At 42.1% G+C, this 20361-nt stretch overlaps 1 protein-coding gene across 1 annotated transcript; it reads left to right on the top strand.

Annotated features, from left to right (window-relative positions):
* Nucleotides 1–281: 281 nt before the first annotated feature.
* Mrgpra1 (MAS-related GPR, member A1) lies at nt 282–19647 on the top strand. The gene is made up of 2 exons (NM_153095.2): nt 282–325; nt 18604–19647. The coding sequence occupies exons 1-2, from the start codon at nt 315–317 to the stop codon at nt 19586–19588; spliced, it is 996 nt and encodes a 331-aa protein (NP_694735.2). The 5' UTR covers nt 282–314; the 3' UTR covers nt 19589–19647.
* The last annotated feature ends 714 nt before the right edge of the window (nt 19648–20361 follow it).

Genomic DNA, 20361 nt, shown 5'->3' with positions numbered 1-20361 from the left:
TGGCAGGAAAATCCAAGCAACAATCACTTACAGGAGGAAACACACAGTCGGGTTGTGATGAATGCAAGTTGAGAGATAAAAGCATAGCAAAACCAGAGAATGAGAAATGTCTCAGGAGGATCATGATGTAACAGACCCTACATACTCCCACTTACAAATAGGACTCTGAGAAGGAAACCACAGGGCTGTCTGGGGTATTCACAACCTTTACTTGCTTCCAACTTTTAAATGCACTGCTTCAGAACAAAGAAATATCCTGTACTGACTGCATCTTTCCTTGCACAGAAGCCAGAGAGCTACATCCAGCAAGAGGAATGGGGGAAAGGTAAGAGTCTATCTACAACTTATTTCTTTATTATTGTTATATCCTTTGTGTGCTTATATCCACATAACACCATACTGGGGCAACATATTCAAGTTGCCATGAGGACCAGGAGAGGAAGAGATGAACAGTGTGCAACTCCCTTTTGGTGAGTTTAGTGCAGACAGGCTGGACAGTGAGTGGTTAGAAGCTGCTAGCTAATATTCATCAGACTCCATCCTGATATCCTTACCTCTAGAGCTTTTACTGCTGACCTGCTCAACAGATGAGCTCAAATCACAGACCCTTATGACCAGAGAATGCATGCAGTGTTCCAGCAGACCTGAGATAACTTCAGTGCACATGCTCTTGCTCTGTGAGGTTGCAGATGTCTTCCAGTGGTCTTGTCAAAATAAAAGAGCCCAGTCAGCTACCCCACCCAAATTCAGAGCAAAGAGATTGCCCGGCTGTCTAGAGAAACAGAGAGCATGCTCTGACTGCTTAGGGCCAGCAGTAGCTTCCCATTCAGCATCACAAATTAGACACCAGGCAGAGAGGAGGTGTGTCCCCACCAAAGAAAAATGAAAAAAAAGAAAGTTTCTGTCCCCACAAATGCTCAACCATCAGGAAAAGAAAGAAATAGCTGTATATGTATGTTTTAGGGCTGACCATATGAAGATGTTATCTTCATTTTCCTCCCTAATTTTTTTATCCAAGATAAGTTTTTATCTCCATATATTTTTAAGTTTTCATAGTTTCTTTGCTATTGGTTTCTTGGTTTACTCTAGTATGATCTTGTAAGACAAAAGAAATTATTTCAATTTATTTGCATGCGTAAAGAATTTGGTTATTTAATTTTTTGAGAACTTAAAACATGAGTACTACATGTATGTCATTTCTACCCCTTCTCTCCCCATTCCAACTCCTCCTGTGTCCTCCTCCCATGTGCTTCTCCATAAAATCCATAAAATCCATGTGCTTCTTTATTACTGTAACACATATGTATGCATATATGCATATACACATACATACATACAACATACTGAGGTCATTTAGTGTTGCTTGGTTGGATATGTGTTTAGAGCAGACGACGTGGGATTGCATAATATATGAGGGGACTAACCCCTTAAGAGAACCTATTCTCCCCTCTTCTTTATTCTTTTCTCTTTTTTTTCCATGCCTAGGTGTTTATGTCCCTTACCTGCAGGATGGTTCACAAACACAAGAAAAGAGTTTCCTCACTGTGCAAGAGTGAGGGGAGTATCCCATGCCTCTTAGAGTAAGAGAATCTTGGACTTTGTGTATACTAAAATTCATACCCAAAGGCTCTGAATTTCTGCATCAGATACCCACTAGGGCTTGGGAGTTAATCTAGAGCCAAAGCTATCTAAGTGACAGGCCAAAGTGACATGAAGCCCACTTTCTGTGCTCCAAACATGAGTTTCCATCCCAAAATAATGGCAGGCTATTTTACTTGTTAGGGCCCAAAGGGACAGTCAGTTCTACTCCTTCCCAACCTCATGAAGCCTAGTTGGTAAATACTTGAACCCACCCATTAACTGGTAAAGGAATTGAGCTGTGGAGGTGTAAATGACTCAGGAAGGTACAGTATTCTCCCCTCTTTTAAGAGCCACTAATTACTTGTAGCTTTTCACCTAGAGTTGCAGCTTGTGAGAATTCCCACATCCACACTGGTGTGTCAACTGATGTTGTCATTATGAGGTCCTGTTTAAGCAATTGTGTCACTGAGACTTCACAGGTTACCTAAATTGTGATCTCCCTTAGAGAGATCTCCATTGTCTGTTGGGAAGAGAGTGTAATCCACAGCTATCACGTGGAATATTCTCTATAAGTAAAGTCTCTTTGATCTATGGGATAGTTTAATTCAATTTTTTTGTTGTTAGTACTTTGGATAATGTATTTATTGGTGAGGGTGGAGTATTCAAGTCAATCACTATTTTTGATCCTGGACCTATCAATCGTTTTATATCCAGTTATTTGCTTTACAAATTGTGTGTGCCAACATTAAGTGCATATGTATTTTCAATCCTTATATTCTCTTTTTTCAGGTTTTTATTAACATATTAACTATGTAATGTGTTTTCCTGTATCATTTTTATAATGTACATATTGTATTTTCTTCAAATTCACCTCCCTTACATTCCCTCTTCCAAATTACCCTTTTTTTCCCCCTGATCCTTGTGTCTTCCTTTTGGATCACTCTCTTTACTAATGCGCGATGGGAGTCTTTGTCTTTACTGACTAGTTTTGACTTAAGTCTCCTCTGTTGGAGATGCATATGGCTGCTCCTGCCTCCTTCACTTTCTTGACTCTTTGTCCTTCATTCCTTTCACTCTCAGACTATATTTTTTGCATTGAGGGATGCTTCCTGTAGTCAACCAGCATTTCTTTTTTTTTATTAAAATTTTTCTTTTAATATTTCTATTGACATGGAACAAGAATTTTGTCCATTTGTGTCACCTATGACTGACTTGATTGACTGAGGCAGCTCCTTCAGCTTGCATTGAAGCACTGATGTTTGTCTTCTACATGCTCTATCTTTTTTTTTAATTTTTATTTATTTATTTTTATTAAATATTTTCTTTATATACATTTCAAATGCTATCCCGAAAGTTCCCTATACCCTCCCTCCACCCTGCTCCCCTACCCAGCCGCTCCCAATTCTTGGCCCTGGCATTCCCCTGTACTGGGGCATATAAAGTTTGCAATACGAAGGGGCCTCTCTTCCAACTAGGCCGTCTTCTGCTACATATGCAGCTAGAGATACAAGCTCTGGGGGAACTGCCATTCCATGTCTTTCTAAAGGAGAGTTAAGACTGTTTAGTATTGGGTTATTATTTAGGGGTATATTCTGAAGCCTGTAATGTGATGTAATCATTTTACTGCTTGGTTTTAATGCTTTATCATATCTCTCTCTCTCTCTCTCTCTCTCTCTCTCTCTCTCTCTCTCTCACACACACACACACACACACACACAGAGAGAGAGAGAGAGAGAGAGAGAGAGAGAGAGAGAGAGAGAGAGAGAGACTTGTTTTTCAAGCTTTCTGGTTTACTTAATACATTACTCTTACTAGCTTCCAACTGTTCATCTATTCCTCTTGTGAAATCCTTCCCTACTGGGCTCTGGTGTTTGGAGCTATGTTTCTTCCTCTAAGGTGTAGGATCATTTGGCAGTCTGTGGTGCTCAGTAGGTTACCATGAATGACTTAGTTGTCCCTGTCTGGGGGAGGGTGTTATTTACTACTCTGTCACTTTCAAGGAATAATGTTGTCACAAAGCAATCTGGTTGACATGAGAGACATCCACACTTCCTGTGTTTCTTTTTATCAAGTGCATGCTGTAGAACATGTGTTTCTGCATTTTAGAATTCCAGGCAAAATTTTCATGTGTTTCACTTTGTAAGTAGGTTAAACTCTTCGATTCTTGAGTTTGATCTCTTAATAGTGGCCCAGAGCTCCCAAAAGTTGCAGTTATATCCACCTGTCTTTTCCTTATTGCTGCATGGACATAATATTTCCTTAACCCTGTCTTCAGTTCCTGCTCCTCTTCTGCATGGTGTAGCCTGCTGCTCATCATTCCTGCTGGGATATTATTTAGCTTAATGTGTTTTTTTTTTTAATTTTAATATTTCCATTTGGGTTTGGGTTTGATTTTGAGTAGTTTGTGTTTTTGTTTTTGTTTTTTGTTTTTTGTTTGTTTGGTTTTTTGTCTCATTTTTCTTGCTGATATTCTCTTTCTTGTTTCTGATTTTCCTCAATAAGATTTGTAGTTGTTGTTGCTGCTGCTGTGGCTTCTGCTGCTGTAGATTTGTTTTAAGACAGGATCTCACCATGTAGCCCTGTCGGACCTAGAACTAGCTTTGCAGACCAGGCTGGACTTGAACTCACAGAGATTCACCTGTCTCTGCTTCCTGAGAGCTAAGATTAAAAGAGTACACTTCTGAGACCACTGGGATGCCTGTCCTCAGTCTCTCCATGACGGCAGAGATCTCCAGTCAAAACCTGACCCATCTCTGTGTGATATTACCTTAGCAGTACTGCCCTGGCCTAGCATTCAACACGCCCTCAGCACATAGTGCTTCATGCTAAGATATCAATCTCATGTTTGTAAGTAATGCAAACAGGCCTAAGTAAGTAAGCCTTGCGGCCTGTTTGTGCATTTTGCCCCAAAGTGCAGGGCTTCACACCTGTTGAATCGCCCGGGCCTCTAAATAAAGCAGCTTCTTCAGGTCTATCTCTGGTCACTGCCTTGGCTCTAGCTCCATCCAGGTAAAATGGGAATGCAGCCATTATCCTGTCTGTCCTCAGGAGTCCTGGTAGTAGTTGTTGAAGTTGATGTGAAGCAGAAAGTCTTCCAGGTGGGGCTGATAGCCTCGGTTCACCAGCTTGGTCACTACTTTGTAGAAGTGGGAGTAGTACTTGAAGGTGCTGTCGGACTGCTGCATGAGGGGGAAGTTGGGGTGCTCGGCACCATGGGGGCCAGTGGCCGGGCCCCAGTTCTGAGAGATGAGCTGGCTTCAGAACTTGAGCACCGGGCTGAAGATGCTATGGATGATGTTCATGACTGGTGCTGCCCTCTCTGTCAGTAGGCCCCTGAAAACAGCCCTGTGCAGGTACTCGGCATGGGCCCACTGAATCTTCTCCAGGTCACCCACCACAGCTAGACGGGCTCTGAACTCACACCAGCTGACATTCAGGATCTGGTTAGCAATGAAGCCCTGGATGACCTTCACAAAGTGCAGAGTCTCAGCAACTCAGCAGCACTGGGGAGGCCCCAGGAGACTCCAGACAAGTGGAGGACACCGAGGCCTTTATGAAGATCATGTTACACAGAGTTCTGCTGCCTAGAGGGATGGCCTGCTACTGTAGGAAGATTGCTCCTCAGATCTCCTTGCCACTGCTTCAGGGCCTGTGGCCTCTTCTTCACTGTGGTAAGGAGACTCTAGCAGCTTCAGGACAGGCCACACCTAGAGAACAGGTGAGAATAAGTGAGCAGCTTATTTAATGACATATCCATGAGAGGAAGGGATAACAGGTAGTGTGTGCTTGCCTCTGAAAAGTCTCCATTTTCAGCAGCTTCAATGGCTTTCTTGCAATATTGTTCCTCAGGACGTACTTGGGATTGTTGGTACGCATGATGCGTACACGTTCTGCTTGCCAGGCAGCAGTGTCTCTGACACCTTTCTTCTCCTTGTCCAGACAGTCTCTGGAATAAAAATCCTAGCTGGTTTTTCCAACAAAGAATTGCATGCCCCATGCCCCCAAGGGCCATCTGCAGCACCCTTCTAAGGTGACCATTGTGTCAAGATGCCAGTACAGATGACCTCGGGAGCCACCTACTTGTATTCCTGTAGCCAGGCTTCCCAGTGGTCTCTGTTCTTGCTCTGCAGGTCATAGGGGCTCAGCTTTTCTAGCCGTGACTGATGCTCCACACATTCTAGGTCCTTTGTGACACTGGCTTGAGTACCAATGAGTGCAAAGAGCTGTGGGTTCGACAGTGCAAGCATCAGCATCATAGAGAGATGCCTGTAAGGAGGGTGGCATGGGAAGTAGCTCAGGTGCTGAGGCAACTTCTAAATTGCTACACCCCAACCCAGGGGGCCATCTGTCACTGGTGTTTCTACAGATCTCAAGTGCCATTTCCTCTTGATGGTTACTGCTGCTTTCCCCACTAAAGTCCTTTTTCATAAAAAAAAAAGAAAAAAAAAGCAAGCAAGCAAGAAAAGAGAACACTTCCAACACTTCCATATGCAGACTCGCCTTTGTTTTCAGCTGACACCCTCTCTTCCTTAGTTTGTTCAAATATGCCTAGAGGATGGTCATAGTCTTTAACACTGGGCTATTGAATTATATATCTGGCATTTCAACAATTTTGGTGTATTTATATTCTGCTATTGGGGATTAATCAGTTCTTTAATATATCACACCACCTTACTTTCCATATCCCTTGCATTTGTACCTGAAACTTGAACTCCAGAATTTAGGCTGTAACCGACCCTTGTGTTTGGCTTTATTACCTCTTCAGCAGTGAGTACTTTCTGCCCAAGTAGATCCAGGACCAAGAAAATAATCAACATCATAGATCCATACTGCTTGACAGAGTAGAAATTCACATCCAACGGAGGTGCAAGGTTCATTTAGGCATAGGTATATAAAATGTTTGATGTTGTCTTCCAAGCCAAAGGGCTTGCCTTTCCCACCTCTCCTAATATAATCCACCTCCTTGGCACCAGTGAGCAAGCTAGGAAATGCTGGGGACTCCTCCCCCCAGTACATGCTTCTGGGCTGCAGAGACTCTCTCTGTCTGTCTCTCTCTGTCTCTCTCTGTCTCTCTCTGTCTCTCTGTCTCTCTCTGTCTCTCTCTCTCTCTCTCTCTCTCTCTCTCTCTCTCTCTCTCTCTCTCTCTCTCTCTCTCTCTCTCTCTCTGATAAAGGGTTTCTCTCTGTAACACTAGTTGTCCTGGTTCTCATGCTATAGACCATGCTGGCCTGAAACACACAGAGATCCTCTGCCTCCCAAGTGTTGGAATCTAAGGTGACACAACCACCTGGGTGCAGATAGAGTCTTTAAGCTAGGTTTTGCAGAGAAACATCCTATAGAGCTTGTCTCTTTGATTCCAGCCCTACTCGGGTCAAGAGAATTGTGCCCCACCTCCTATGCCTTTGTTTATCATTCTATATTAGGGTCTATTGTTTATTCTATAAATCTAAATTCAGTATTTCTGGTTTTTCCTTGTCTTGGTCTACATTGTTGTGGTATTCCTCCTCCCTCTCATATGGCTCACCTCTCCTGGCAGCGTTGTGGCTGATCAGTGGAAATGCAGGAAGGTCCCAGATGATTTGCTATCTTCCCCCATCTGTCCTCATTGTGGATCACCTATATATTCACCCCAGCATTATCACCAGAACTGAGAGAACTAGGCACAAGACTAGAATACCTGGATTTAGTATTTTTTAAGACACCTTAGAAACAGAAAGGGAAAGTTGGCTGTATCACCTCTCCCCACATTGGTGCAGAGAGATCCCTATTAAATCAAGAAAGTAAAGTAAATTGAGTCCAGATCTTAAAGTTAAATTCTTCTATCAGGTGTTTCACTATGACACCTAGTGCCAGTCAGAACCTCATATTTCCTTCTCCTAGGCAAGTGGCCCAGAACTGAGCCTCTAGAACTACACTAGCCCATGGCTAATGGCTGTCTCTCTCATCTCTACCACACCTCACCATGACAGAAGTCTCCAGGCACTGAAAGATGAGGCAAGAAAGTGAACATGTGACTTACAGAATGTCAGACCCACTTCAGTGAGATCCAACACTACACAAAGCTAAAACTTTCATCCATGGGCCAGCATTTTCATACTGACTCTCTAACCCCACCCTGACAGGCCACAGAGACTGTCCCCTTAAAGAGACAGGTTTTGGTTCCACTTGCTGCAGCAGTAGCCTTAGTCTGGACTTTAGGGAATCACTGATATAGTGCACATTCCTTCATCCATTAGCTCTCTGGTGTAATGACTTCAGTATACCCCAGGATCCAACTCTCAACCTCATATGGAACATCACTGAATAAAGTCCCAGCCACTGACTTAAGACAAAGTAGAATCCTCAAGGTGTTGCCTTAGAATTCAGTGTGATCCATATAGATGTCTGTTCCCAAGACAGAGACCATTGTGAAGCCTCTGGACTATCCCCATGCCAGATGGGAAGAACAGTAGCCCACTGTTGGTTGGGTTCTGCCCTGGCCTGCTTACCGGTATCTGAGCATGCTATTTTTAACCATGATTTTACCTCAACAAAAGGAAGCCTGCAACAGAAATGTCCTGTTCCTGCCAAGTGCTACATGGTCTCTGTGGGCTCTGTGATGTCAGTGTTTCCAACCACAATGCCCACTACATCCCTCTCCCAGTCCCAGGCAGTAATGACTGAGGAAAACACATGAAATTGACACCAAAACAGTGTATGAGCTCTGGGTACACCCCAGGGAGAAAGAGTGCTACGGTGCCTGAGCACATGCTGGTGAGCAGAAGAGGTGCCTGCATCTAACACAGAGCTAGCCTGAGACTTCTGAAGGCAAACTTCCCCTTTATGTGGTCCTCTAGATTCATTTAACACCACCTCTGAACTTAGGACAATCCTGGCCTTGGTGTGCCTTCTAGTGGTGAGACAGTAACAACACCCCCCCCCCAACAGCAAGATCTCCACACACCTCAGGTTTGGGAGCTCAGAGTAAATGAGCAGGCTGCTTAGAATCTCTAGGTGCACACAGTTAGATTTTGAGCACCGAATCCATAGCCCGTTCCTTGATTACATAGATGGTATGCTTGCCAGCATGCTTAAGAAATTTCAAGGAGGCCTGAGGGTGGTGTGTGTATTTAGCACACACAAGCTTCAGCTTCAGTCCTCACCACTAGAAGAAAATAAATTATGACTTTTACTAAAGAACAAAATAAAGGAAGGGAGATTCTGGGAAGATTATTCAGTTAGTAAAGTGCCTTTTGCACAAGCATGAGGCCCAGAACTCAAGTACTTGGCATCTCACATAAAACCAGTCTTGGCACATACCAGAAAATAAAGCAGAGACAAGAGAGTCCTTCCGGGCTTGTGGACCAAAGGAATGAGCTGTAGGCTCAGTGAGATGCTCTGTCTTAAAATCTAAGCTATCAAGCAATTGAGAAAAACAACAATGAACATCAGTCTCTGCCATGCCCCCATGCATACACACACACACACACACACACAAACACAAACACATTGCCACACATAAACACAAAAAAAAAACCCTCAAGTACAATCATCCAAACATATGCAAAAAATGACATTTCTTAAAATGTATTCCCTTCAAAATACCAAAAAAAAAAAAATGAAACTTAATGGATAGGTCCAAAAGGAGTGTATCTCAACATAAAAAACACCATACTCAGTGAGGCCCAGCTGATGTTATAGGAAAAGCTGAAATCCTTTTCTCTAAATCTCAAATAAAACAAGAAAAGTCAATGATGGCTTTTACTGTATTGTTCAACATAGTAGTTGTTTGTCATAGTTAGGGTTTTATTGCTAAGATCATATACTATGTACACCGCAACTCTTATGATGTCAATATTTAATTGGTGGTAGGTTTACAGGTTCAGAGGTTCAGTCCATTATCATCAAGGCAGGAGCATGGCAGCATCAAGGCAGATATGCATGTTACAGGAGGAGCTGAGAGTTCTACATCTTCATCTGAAGGCAACAAGCAGAATGTTGGCTTCCATGCAGCTAGGATGATAGTTTTATTTTTTTTAATAAAATTTGCCTTTTTACTACTTATGTATAGACTCTGCACACATGGGATCATGGTTTGTTATTCACATCATGTACTTAATATCAAATGGATTACAAGTAAATTAAACTTGATAACTTTGCCCTAAATCATTTTATTCTTAATTAATTTAAACTTAAAATTGATATGAAGGACAAAAATATATTTAATCAATAAATTTAAATAAATATAAGATGATTATATGAGTGTGAATCTTTCTTTGGAATTGATGACATGAGGATACATATTTAAATATTAATATTTACTTTTAAGGATATGAAATATGTAAACATACAATTCTAGTCAAAATGGTATCTCATTGAACCCTACCCAAATTCTACTACACAACATGGTCTCTATCCCTTAAGATTCTAAACTTTCTTTTCATTTTTTATTAAATATTTTCTTCATTTACATTTCAAATGCAAAAGTCCCCTATACCCTCCCCCACCATGCTCCCCAAACCATGAACTCCCTCTTCCTAGCTCTGGCATTCCCCTGTACTGGGGCATATGATCTTTGCAAGACCAAGTGCCTTGGATGAGGGTCTTATAACCAACACCCACAATGACACACCTAATCCACAGGACCACTATTAATGCCACATCCTGGGCCTACCATATACAAATCATCACAGTACTAGAAGCCCTTAACAGTGAGTTCAGGCGAGATAAAATATTTCTATATTAATTAAGAGTGAGAAGGTCCAGGCCTGACTTTTTCAGGTGACAATGTTTGATTTATATCAACAGCTCTAAGTCCCTCAAAGTCCACAAGAGCTAATGAACGAACTCAGCATACAGATAGGATGCTAGAGAAAGTGGTGACCCCAATGAACACCCTGCCACTGAACTATTTCATCCAACTAGGCCACAACTCCCAACAACACAACCATCATATGGAGTCCACCAATGGTATAATATATTTATTGCGTCCATTCTCATCAGCTGATCTCTGGAGGTGACCTTACAAACATATAGAAAGAGATGCTTCATGGAACTTCCACATGTTTCTTAACCTAATCAAATTTACAGTCAAGATGATCTGTGACAAAGTCTACCCCTTCCCAATCTGACACCACAAAACCTCACTTTAAACCACAAGGCTTTATTTTATGGTTGATCCTCAAATGATTTCTGTCTCTCTCACAATGAAATATCCACGCATTCCTCTACCCAATGCAACTGCAAAAGTCCCCAAAAGCTTTATCAGATTCAACATTATAAATTCAGACTCTCCGGAGACGCAGGATGTACTTTCAGCCATGATTACCTATAAATATATAAAATATATATAATCCCATCAACCTGTGACACAGAGTAAACATCGCCATCCCTACCGGGATAAATGGAGGAATGGGGAGAAAGGATAGCATCACAGCAAGAACAAAACCCAGCAGGTTTTGCGGCCCATGTCCAATATCTATGGAATATGGTATCATGATCTAAGCACCAACAGGCTTGGACAGCTAAGCTCCTTGAGACTTGCCATTTATTGCCCACTTGGCCTCACTCTGAAGCTGGTTCCACTTGGTATCTGTGCATTTCCTCTGCAGAATTATCTATCTGTGGCATGGCCAACATCCTGGGATTGCCATTGCAGTTTGGGCTTTGCCCTGAAGGTTCACTTATCATACTCTTGGGGCTGTACTCTGTAAAGAATGCACCCTGCTACACACTGCCAGACTTCCTAGCTTTCCTTTGAAATTCAGTGAAAAATTCCACAATCAAGTAACTTTTGTGTTCTGAATGCACCACAAGAACAATGGCTATGTCTACTACCAACTCAAGCAGTATCTGAACTTCAAAGTGTCATGACTTCAATAGCCTCTGAGAACCTCAGCAAATGAACCTGAAAAACATTTCCACTGGTGTAACAATGTCCTTGGGTGCCATTTGTCTCACAGGAAATTCTTTCAAATTACTGTTCTAGTTTACACACTTGAGCAAGCAATGGAAAGAGTCTAGCCAGAAAATCTTGAAGTGCCTTCAAAAATATTTCTCTTATTGGCCATAGGATTCCTTATTTGGTTGGGTTGGGTTGGGTTGGTTGTGTTGGGGTGAGTTTTTTCAGTTCAACACAAACATAGACAAACCAGGAGAGAATTGAGAATATGTCTCCAACAAATTGGATGGCAGGCAAGTCTGTAGGCATTTTCTTCACTAATGATTGATGCAAAAGGGCCACACACACTGTGGGCTGAGCAATCCTTGAGTAGTGATCTAGTTAAATGTCATTCCCCATGTGATGTAGAGCATCATGGTGGAACTCTGTAGGGATGGTGAGCACCGTGTTGGTGTGTATATTGTTGTAGAGCATCAGAGTGGGAGTGTGTGGTTATTTATACCATCATGTTAGGAGTCTGTAGTTATTTATAGCATCATCTTAGGAGTCTTTAGTGATCAAGGGCATCATGGTGGGATTGTGTACGGGGTAGAATTCCATGTTGGTGTGTGAAGTGTTGTAGAGCATCACAATAGGAGTATGTCATGATGATTACCACCAATAGAGGAATGTGTAGTGATGCAGGCACCACGGGGAGAGTGTGTAGTGGTCAACAGCATCATAGTCAGGTCTGTATCAATGTGAGGACACAGAGCCTTGAGCAGCACAGCAAGAGATCAGTATTAAAATAGCTGACATGGCATGATCAGAAAATTACTCGTTTGTACAATTAGGTCTTAGTTTTTTTCAGCCATGTTAAATGAGGATGCTACAAACCCAAGTATACAAGTAAACAATCTAAATATAACACAGAGCCAGCCTGAGACTTCTTAAGGCAAACTTCCCTTTCAACTTAGGACAAACCTGGGCTTGGTGCACCGTCTAGTGGTGAGAGAGTGACTACAACCCCCAACAGCAAGATCACCACAAACCTCAAGTTTGAGAGCTTAGAGTAAATGAGCAGGCTGCTTAGAATCTCTAGGTGCACACAGTCAGATTGTGAGCACTAATCTATAGCCCATACCTTGAATACATAGATGGTATGCTTGCCAACACGCTCAAGATATTTCAAGGAGGCCTGAGGGTGGTATGTGTATTTAGCACACACAAGCCTCAGCTTCAGTCCTCACCACTAGAAGAAAAAAAAATCATGACTTTCACTAATGAACAAAATAAAGGAAGGGAGTTTTGGGGAAATTATTCAGGTGGTAAACTGCTTTCTGCACGAGCATGAGGCCCAAAACTAAAACACCTGGCATCTCACATAAAAGCCAGGCGTGGCACATACCAGTAAAGAAAGCTAAGACAGGAGAGTCCTTTGGGGCTTGCAGGCCAATTACTCTTTTTAAGGCAAACTTCCCTTTCAACTTAGGACAAACCTGGGCTTGGTGCACCGTCTAGTGGTGAGAGAGTGACTACAACCCCCAACAGCAAGATCACCACAAACCTCAAGTTTGAGAGCTTAGAGTAAATGAGCAGGCTGCTTAGAATCTCTAGGTGCCCAGTTGATATCATAGGAAAAATTGAAAGCCTTTTCCCTAAGATCTCAAATAAAACAAGAAAAGTCAAAGAGGGCTATTACTGTATTATTAAACTTAGTAGTTGTCTTAGTTAGGGTTTTGTTGCTAAATTAGTAGGCTGTAGGCTCAGTGAGATGCTCTGTCATAAAAACTAAGCTATCAAGCAATTGAGAAAAACAACAATGGACATCAGACTCTGCCCTTCCCCAATGCTCACAGAGAGAGAGACAGAGACAGACAGAGACAGACAGAGAGAGAAACACACACACACACGCTGCCACACATACACACACAAAAACAAAACTCAAGTACAATCATCCAAAAAGATGCAAAAAATGACATTTCTTAACATTTATTCCTTACAAAATGCCAAAGATGAAACTTAATGGATAGGTCCAAAAGGAGTGTGTCTCAACATAATAAACACCATACTCAGTGAGGCCCAGCTGATATCATAGGAAAAATTGAAAGCCTTTTCCCTAAGATCTCAAATAAAACAAGAAAAGTCAAAGAGGGCTATTACTGTATTATTAAACTTAGTAGTTGTCTTAGTTAGGGTTTTGTTGCTGTGAACAGACACCATGACCAAGGCAACTCTTATAAGAACAATATTTAATTGGTGGTGGGTTTACAGGTTCAGAGGTTCAGTCCATTATTATCAAGGCAGGAGTATGGCAGCATCCAGGCAGGCATTCATGGTGCAGGAGAAGCTGAGAGTTCTACATCTTCATCTGAATGCAGATGGCAGAGTAGTGACTTCCATACAGCTGAGTGTCTTATAAGTCACACCCCAAAGACACATGTACATGACCACACCTAATCATTTCACATCCTGGGCCAAGCATATACAAACCATCACAGTACTAAAAGACCTTGCTGGTGAGTTCAGGCAAGATAAAAGATTTAAATATTAATTAAGAGTGAGAAGATCCAGTCCTGACTTTTTCAGGTGACAAGCTCTGACTTATATTAACAGCTTTAAATCCGCCAAAGGCCACTAGAAAAAATAAACGACATCAGCATACAGTCAGGATGCTAGAGAAAGCTGTGACCCAAGGAACACACCGCCACTGACCTATTTCATCCATAGAGGCCCCAAAGCCCAGCAACACAACCATCATATGAAGTCCACCAATGGTTTAATATATTTATTGCATCCATTCTCATCATCTGATCTCTGGAGGTGACCTTACACACATATACAAAGTTATGCTTCATGGATCTCCTGCGTGTTTCTCAACCTAATCAAATTTAAAGTCAAGATGAACTGTGACAAAGTCCACTCTTTCCCAAACCCACACCCCCAAAACATCTCTTTTAACCACAAAGTTTTATGATTGATCCTCAAAAGATTTCTGTCTCTCTCACAACGAAAATTCCATGCAGTCCACTGCCCAATTCCACTTCAAAAGTCCCCAAAGTTTTATCAGACCCAACATTATAAATTCAGACGCTCCTGAAACTGAAAATGCACTTTCAGCCATGATTACCTATAAAAATATAAAAATTATATAATCCCATCAACCTGTGGCACAGAGTAAACATCGCCATTCCAACAGGGATAAATGGAGAAATGAAGAGAAAAGATCACAACACAGCAAGAACAAAACCAAGCAGGGAGCACACTGTGGTCCATGTTCAATATCTAGGGCATATGGTATCAAGATCTAAGCGCCAACAGGCTTGGACAGCTAAGTTCCTTGAGACTTGCCATTCGTTGCCCACTTGACCTCCGTCTGAAGCTTGTTCCACTTGGTATCTATGCCTTTCCTTTGCAGAAATATCTATCTGTGGCATCTCAAACATCCTTGGCTTGACATTGCAGTTTAGGGTTTACCTTGAATGTTCACTTATCACATTCTGGGGGATGGTCCTCTGTAAAGAATGCCACTCTGATACACACTCCCACACTTCCTAGATTTCTTTTGGAATTCCAGTGGAAAATTACACGATCAAGTAACTTTTGTATTCTGTCTGCACAACAAGAACAATGGCTACATCTCATACCAACACAAGCATTACCTGGACTCCCATGGGTCATGACTTCAATAGCCTCTGAGAATCTCAGCAAATAAACCTGAGAAAGCATTTTCACTAGTGTAAAAATATCTTTGGGTGCCATTTATCTCACAGGAAAGTCTTTCAAATTACTGTTCTAGTTTACACCCTTGAACATGCAATGGATAGAGTCTGGCCAGAGAATCTTGAAATGCCCTCAGAAATATTTCTCTTTATTGGCCATGGTATATCTTGTTTCATTGATTTGGTATGGTTGGGTTTGTTGGTTTTTTTGTCAATGCAACACAAACCTAGCAAACCAAGAGAGAATTGAGAAAATGTCTCCATCAGATTAGATGGCAAGCAAGTCTGTAGGCATTTTCTTCACTAATGATTGATGCAACAGGGCCACACACGCTGTGGGCTGAGGAATCCTTGAGTAGTAATCTAGTTAACTGTGGTTCCCCATGTGATGTAGAGAGCATCATGGTGGAACTCTGTAAGGATGTTGAGCACCGTGTTGGTGTGTATAGTGTTGTAGAGCATCACAGTGGAAGTCTGTAATTATTTTAGCATCATGTTAGGAGTCTGTAGTTATATATAGCATCATGTTACGAATGTGTAGTGATGAAGGGCATCATGGTGGGATTGTGTAGAGAGGTAGAGTTCCATGTTGGTGAGTGAAGTATTGTAGTATTTTATCACAATGGGAGTATGTCATGATGATTAGCACCAAAGGAGGAGTGTGTAGTGATGCAGGCAGCATGGGGAGAGTATGTAGTGGTAAAGGGCATCATAGTTGGGTCTTGTCAAGATGTGAGGACACAGAGCCTTGAGCAGCAGTGCAAGAGATCAGGGATGAATATTAAAATAGCTGACATGGCATGATCAGAAAATTACTCCTCTGTCTGATTAACTCTTAGTTTTATTCAGCCATGTTAAATGAGGGTTCTACAAACCCAAGTATGCAAGTCAACAATCTACATATAACTTGTTCCTCTTGGGTTACTGGATCAATATAATAGACAAATACCTCAGGCCCTAAAATTAGCGTTGAACATTTCTAAGACCCCTAATTGGAAGTAAAAAAATTACTGGGTTTCTACTTACTTCCTTTTCTATTCTGTTGGGATCATAGTCGCTGGTGTCTCTTAAAAGAGGACAAGGAATAAGCTGTGCATTCATTCGTGGGTGCCTGTCTGCATTCTCCTTTGGCCTGGAGGCCCTATATGAATTCCTGAACTGAAAAGAAATCTTCCAGACTCTGATTTTTCTTCTTAGACAACTGTATTTGCCTTTCATCTTGTCAACTTCTTCTCATCACTCTTTCTGTATTTTGTTTATTTGGATATTTCTTCTCTGGCTTTTTTCCATCCACATATAAACAATACACCAAGCTGATGATTCTAAGAAACTGCTCAAAGTAAAGGCTTGGGTTCCAGAGCTTTGAGTTTCTTAATAAGTTGTCTTCCTCTAGCCTGTATCACCTCCCCTGAAAGACAAAATTCATTATTCCTAACAGGCAAGCTAAGCCTGACAATTAATTAATTATCATAAAATGTGCATTATCAACACCTGAAAATCTCATAATAAAACTAATCAACTTATGCAGTTAGTCTATCGTGGGGTCTGCTTGAATCCAACATAAATCCAACATAACTCAAATATTATGGCAGTGCAGAAGACAAAAATTTATTGTTATCAAGCTGATTCTGGTCCATGGGGCTGCAGAATAGACCCAAGAGCTAAACTACAACCTTGAAGGAATGTTGTACAGATTATTTAAAGAATGGAACCTTAGTGATAGGGGAGAAGAATGGGCTGTAGCATTGTCCAATCATGATTTGACATGAGGAGTTGAGCAAGGGAGTTTTCAGCAATCAGATTAGGAGTAAGTTCCTAGGCCTGGGAAGAGAAACTTAGTTGGACCCTGCCAGCAAGATGGAGAAGTTGCCCCTGAGATATCTGGACTCTGACAACTATTTCCTTATAGTAGAAGTTGTTCCACTATTTGGAAGTCCCCAGCTCCCACTGGGTCCTGGGACCTTGGATTTAGTTTCTATGATTAAATGGAATTTGAAAATGAAATGGTAGTTCTTGGAATAGGTTTCTTTTGCTTGTTCCCAACAAATATGTATTAATAAAATATGTCTTTAACAAAAGGTGTGTTCAATCAAAACAACCCTGAGATTCCACCTCACAACATTTAGTTGTTTCACATTTAGTCAAAATGGCTAAAATCAAAAACTCAGCAGCAGATGAGTGACAGCAGATGCTTACAAGGATGTGGAGAAAGAGGAACACTCCTCCAATGCTGGTGGAAATTCCTGCTGGCACAACTACTCTAGAAATCAGGTTGGTGGTTCCTCAGAAAATTGGACACAGTACTACTGGAGGATCCAGCAATACCACTTCTGGACATATCCCCAGAAAATGCTCCAACATGTAATAAGGACACATGCCTTAATTTGTTCATAGCAGCCTTATTTATAATAGCCAGGAGCTGGAAATAACTTAGATTTTCCTAAAAAGAGGAATTGATACAGAAAATGTGGTACATTTACACAATGGAGCACTACACAGCTATTAAAAATGAGGAATGCATGAAATTCTTAGGCAAAGGGATAGAACTAGAAAATATCATCCTGAGTAAGGTAACTCAATCACAAAAGAACACACATGGTATGCACTCTCTGTTAAGAGGATACGAGCTCAAAAACTGCAAATAACCAGGATAAAATTCACAGACCACATGAAGTCCAAGAAGAAGGAAGACATAAGTGTGGGTGCTTCAGTGCTTCTTAGAAGAACAAAATATTCACAGGAGCAAATATGGAGATAAAGTATAGAGCAGAGACTAAAGGAGAGGTCACCCAGAGACTGTTCCACCTGGGGATTCATCCCATATACAGTTACCAAATCCAGATACTATTGTGGATTCCAAGAAGTGCATGCTGACAGGAGTCTGATGTGGCTATTTCTTGAGAGGCCCTTTCAGAGCCTTACAAATACAGAGGCAGATGTTAGCAGCTAACCATTAGACTGAGCACAGGGACCCTAATATAGGAGGTAGAAAAAGAACTGAGGGAGTTGAAAGGGTTTGCAACCACAGAGGAAGAACAGCAATATCAACCAACCAGACCAATCCCCCAGCTCCCAGGAACAAGCTATCAACAAAGGAGCACACATGGCTCCAGCTGCATATGTAGCAGAGGGTAGCCATGTCATGCATCAATGGAAGAAGAGATCCTTGGATCTATGAAGGCTCAGTAGATACCCCAGTGGAGGTGAATCAAGGGCAGAGAGGTGGGAGTGGGTAGCTGGGTCGAAGAACACCCTCAATAGAAGCTGAGAGAGGGAGGGTGGGATAGGGGGATTGAGGAAAAGAGGGAAAGCGGGAAAGCAAATAACCTTTGAAATTTAAATAAAGAAAATATGCAATAGGAAATTTTTTTAAATCCAACAAAAAAGGAAAACAAAAGGTGAGTTCATATGAAAGACCTCATTTCTTCTTTGTGTTCCCAGCAGCACCTGTGCAGGGTTTCTAGCCCTAAACACATCGGCCTCGCCAACAGCACCCACAACAACTAATCCAATGGACAATACCATCCCTGGAGGTATCAACATCACGATTCTGATCCCAAACTTGATGATCATCATCTTCGGACTGGTCGGGCTGACAGGAAATGGCATTGTGTTCTGGCTCCTGGGCTTCTGTTTGCACAGGAACGCCTTCTCAGTCTACATCCTAAACTTAGCTCTAGCTGACTTCTTCTTCCTCCTAGGTCACATCATAGATTCCATACTGCTTCTTCTCAATGTTTTCTACCCAATTACCTTTCTCTTGTGCTTTTACACGATCATGATGGTTCTCTATATCGCAGGCCTGAGCATGCTCAGTGCCATCAGCACTGAGCGCTGCCTGTCTGTACTGTGCCCCATCTGGTATCACTGTCACCGCCCAGAACACACATCAACTGTCATGTGTGCTGTCATCTGGGTCCTGTCCCTGTTGATCTGCATTCTGAATAGTTATTTCTGCGGTTTCTTAAATACCCAATATAAAAATGAAAATGGGTGTCTGGCATTGAGCTTCTTTACTGCTGCATACCTGATGTTTTTGTTTGTGGTCCTCTGTCTGTCCAGCCTGGCTCTGGTGGCCAGGTTGTTCTGTGGTACTGGGCAGATAAAGCTTACCAGATTGTATGTAACCATTATTCTGAGCATTTTGGTTTTTCTCCTTTGCGGATTGCCCTTTGGCATCCACTGGTTTCTGTTATTCAAGATTAAGGATGATTTTCATGTATTTGATCTTGGATTTTATCTGGCATCAGTTGTCCTGACTGCTATTAATAGCTGTGCCAACCCCATCATTTACTTCTTCGTGGGATCCTTCAGGCATCGGTTGAAGCACCAGACCCTCAAAATGGTTCTCCAGAATGCACTGCAAGACACTCCTGAGACAGCCAAAATCATGGTGGAGATGTCAAGAAGCAAATCAGAGCCATGATGAAGAGCCTTTGCCTGGCCCTTAGAGGTGGCTTTGGGGTGAGCATTGCCCTGCTGCACTTGACCAATGTCCACTTTCCTCTCAGCTTACCGACTTGGCATGCCTCAGTGGTCCACCAACATCTTCAACAACTCTTCCCTAACTTGTTTTTTCTCCATCTCCTGGGTAATAGCATTAATCAGAAAGTATCATGTCTGCATCCTTCTTGATATTAATCAAATTCTCATGCTAAATTCCTCTGAAGTTTTCTTGCTATTTCTTTGGAACTTTTGTTGCCATGGAAATAGTCCAAGTCCAGAAACAAGACTCTTTTGTCTGTGATTGTTCTGTACCTGGATGTAAAGACAAAGGAGCCAGAAGATTATTCTGTGCCACAGCGCTCCATACCCAAACACCAAGAGAGAGCTTGTCTCCCAGCAGTGAAGACAAGCCTGTGACCACAGGTAAGACCACCACTTCTGCTCAAAGGGACATGCCTGGAACCCTCAGGACACAGGAACAAAGGAGCGACCTGGGACAGGATCCCTCCAGTTTCCATCTACATCCTGGAGCTAACCCTGTGCTACAGCTCTCCATACTCAAATTCCTCCCAGAAAGAACTGGTCTACCAGGAGTACTGACATATAGGCTTCCAGGAGGGACAAGCCACAGTCAGAGACAGCAAGACCAGCTAACAACAGAGATAACCAGATGGCAAGAGGCAAGGGCAAAAACATAAGCAATGGAAACCAAGACTACTTGGCATCAAAAGAACTGAGTTTTCCCAACACAGT

Source organism: Mus musculus, chromosome 7, assembly GCF_000001635.26.
Source record: "Mus musculus strain C57BL/6J chromosome 7, GRCm38.p6 C57BL/6J".
In the NCBI taxonomy this organism is placed as follows: domain Eukaryota; kingdom Metazoa; phylum Chordata; class Mammalia; order Rodentia; family Muridae; genus Mus; species Mus musculus.
Note: the sequence above shows the minus strand (reverse complement) of the source record. Positions and strands in the feature narration are given on the sequence as shown.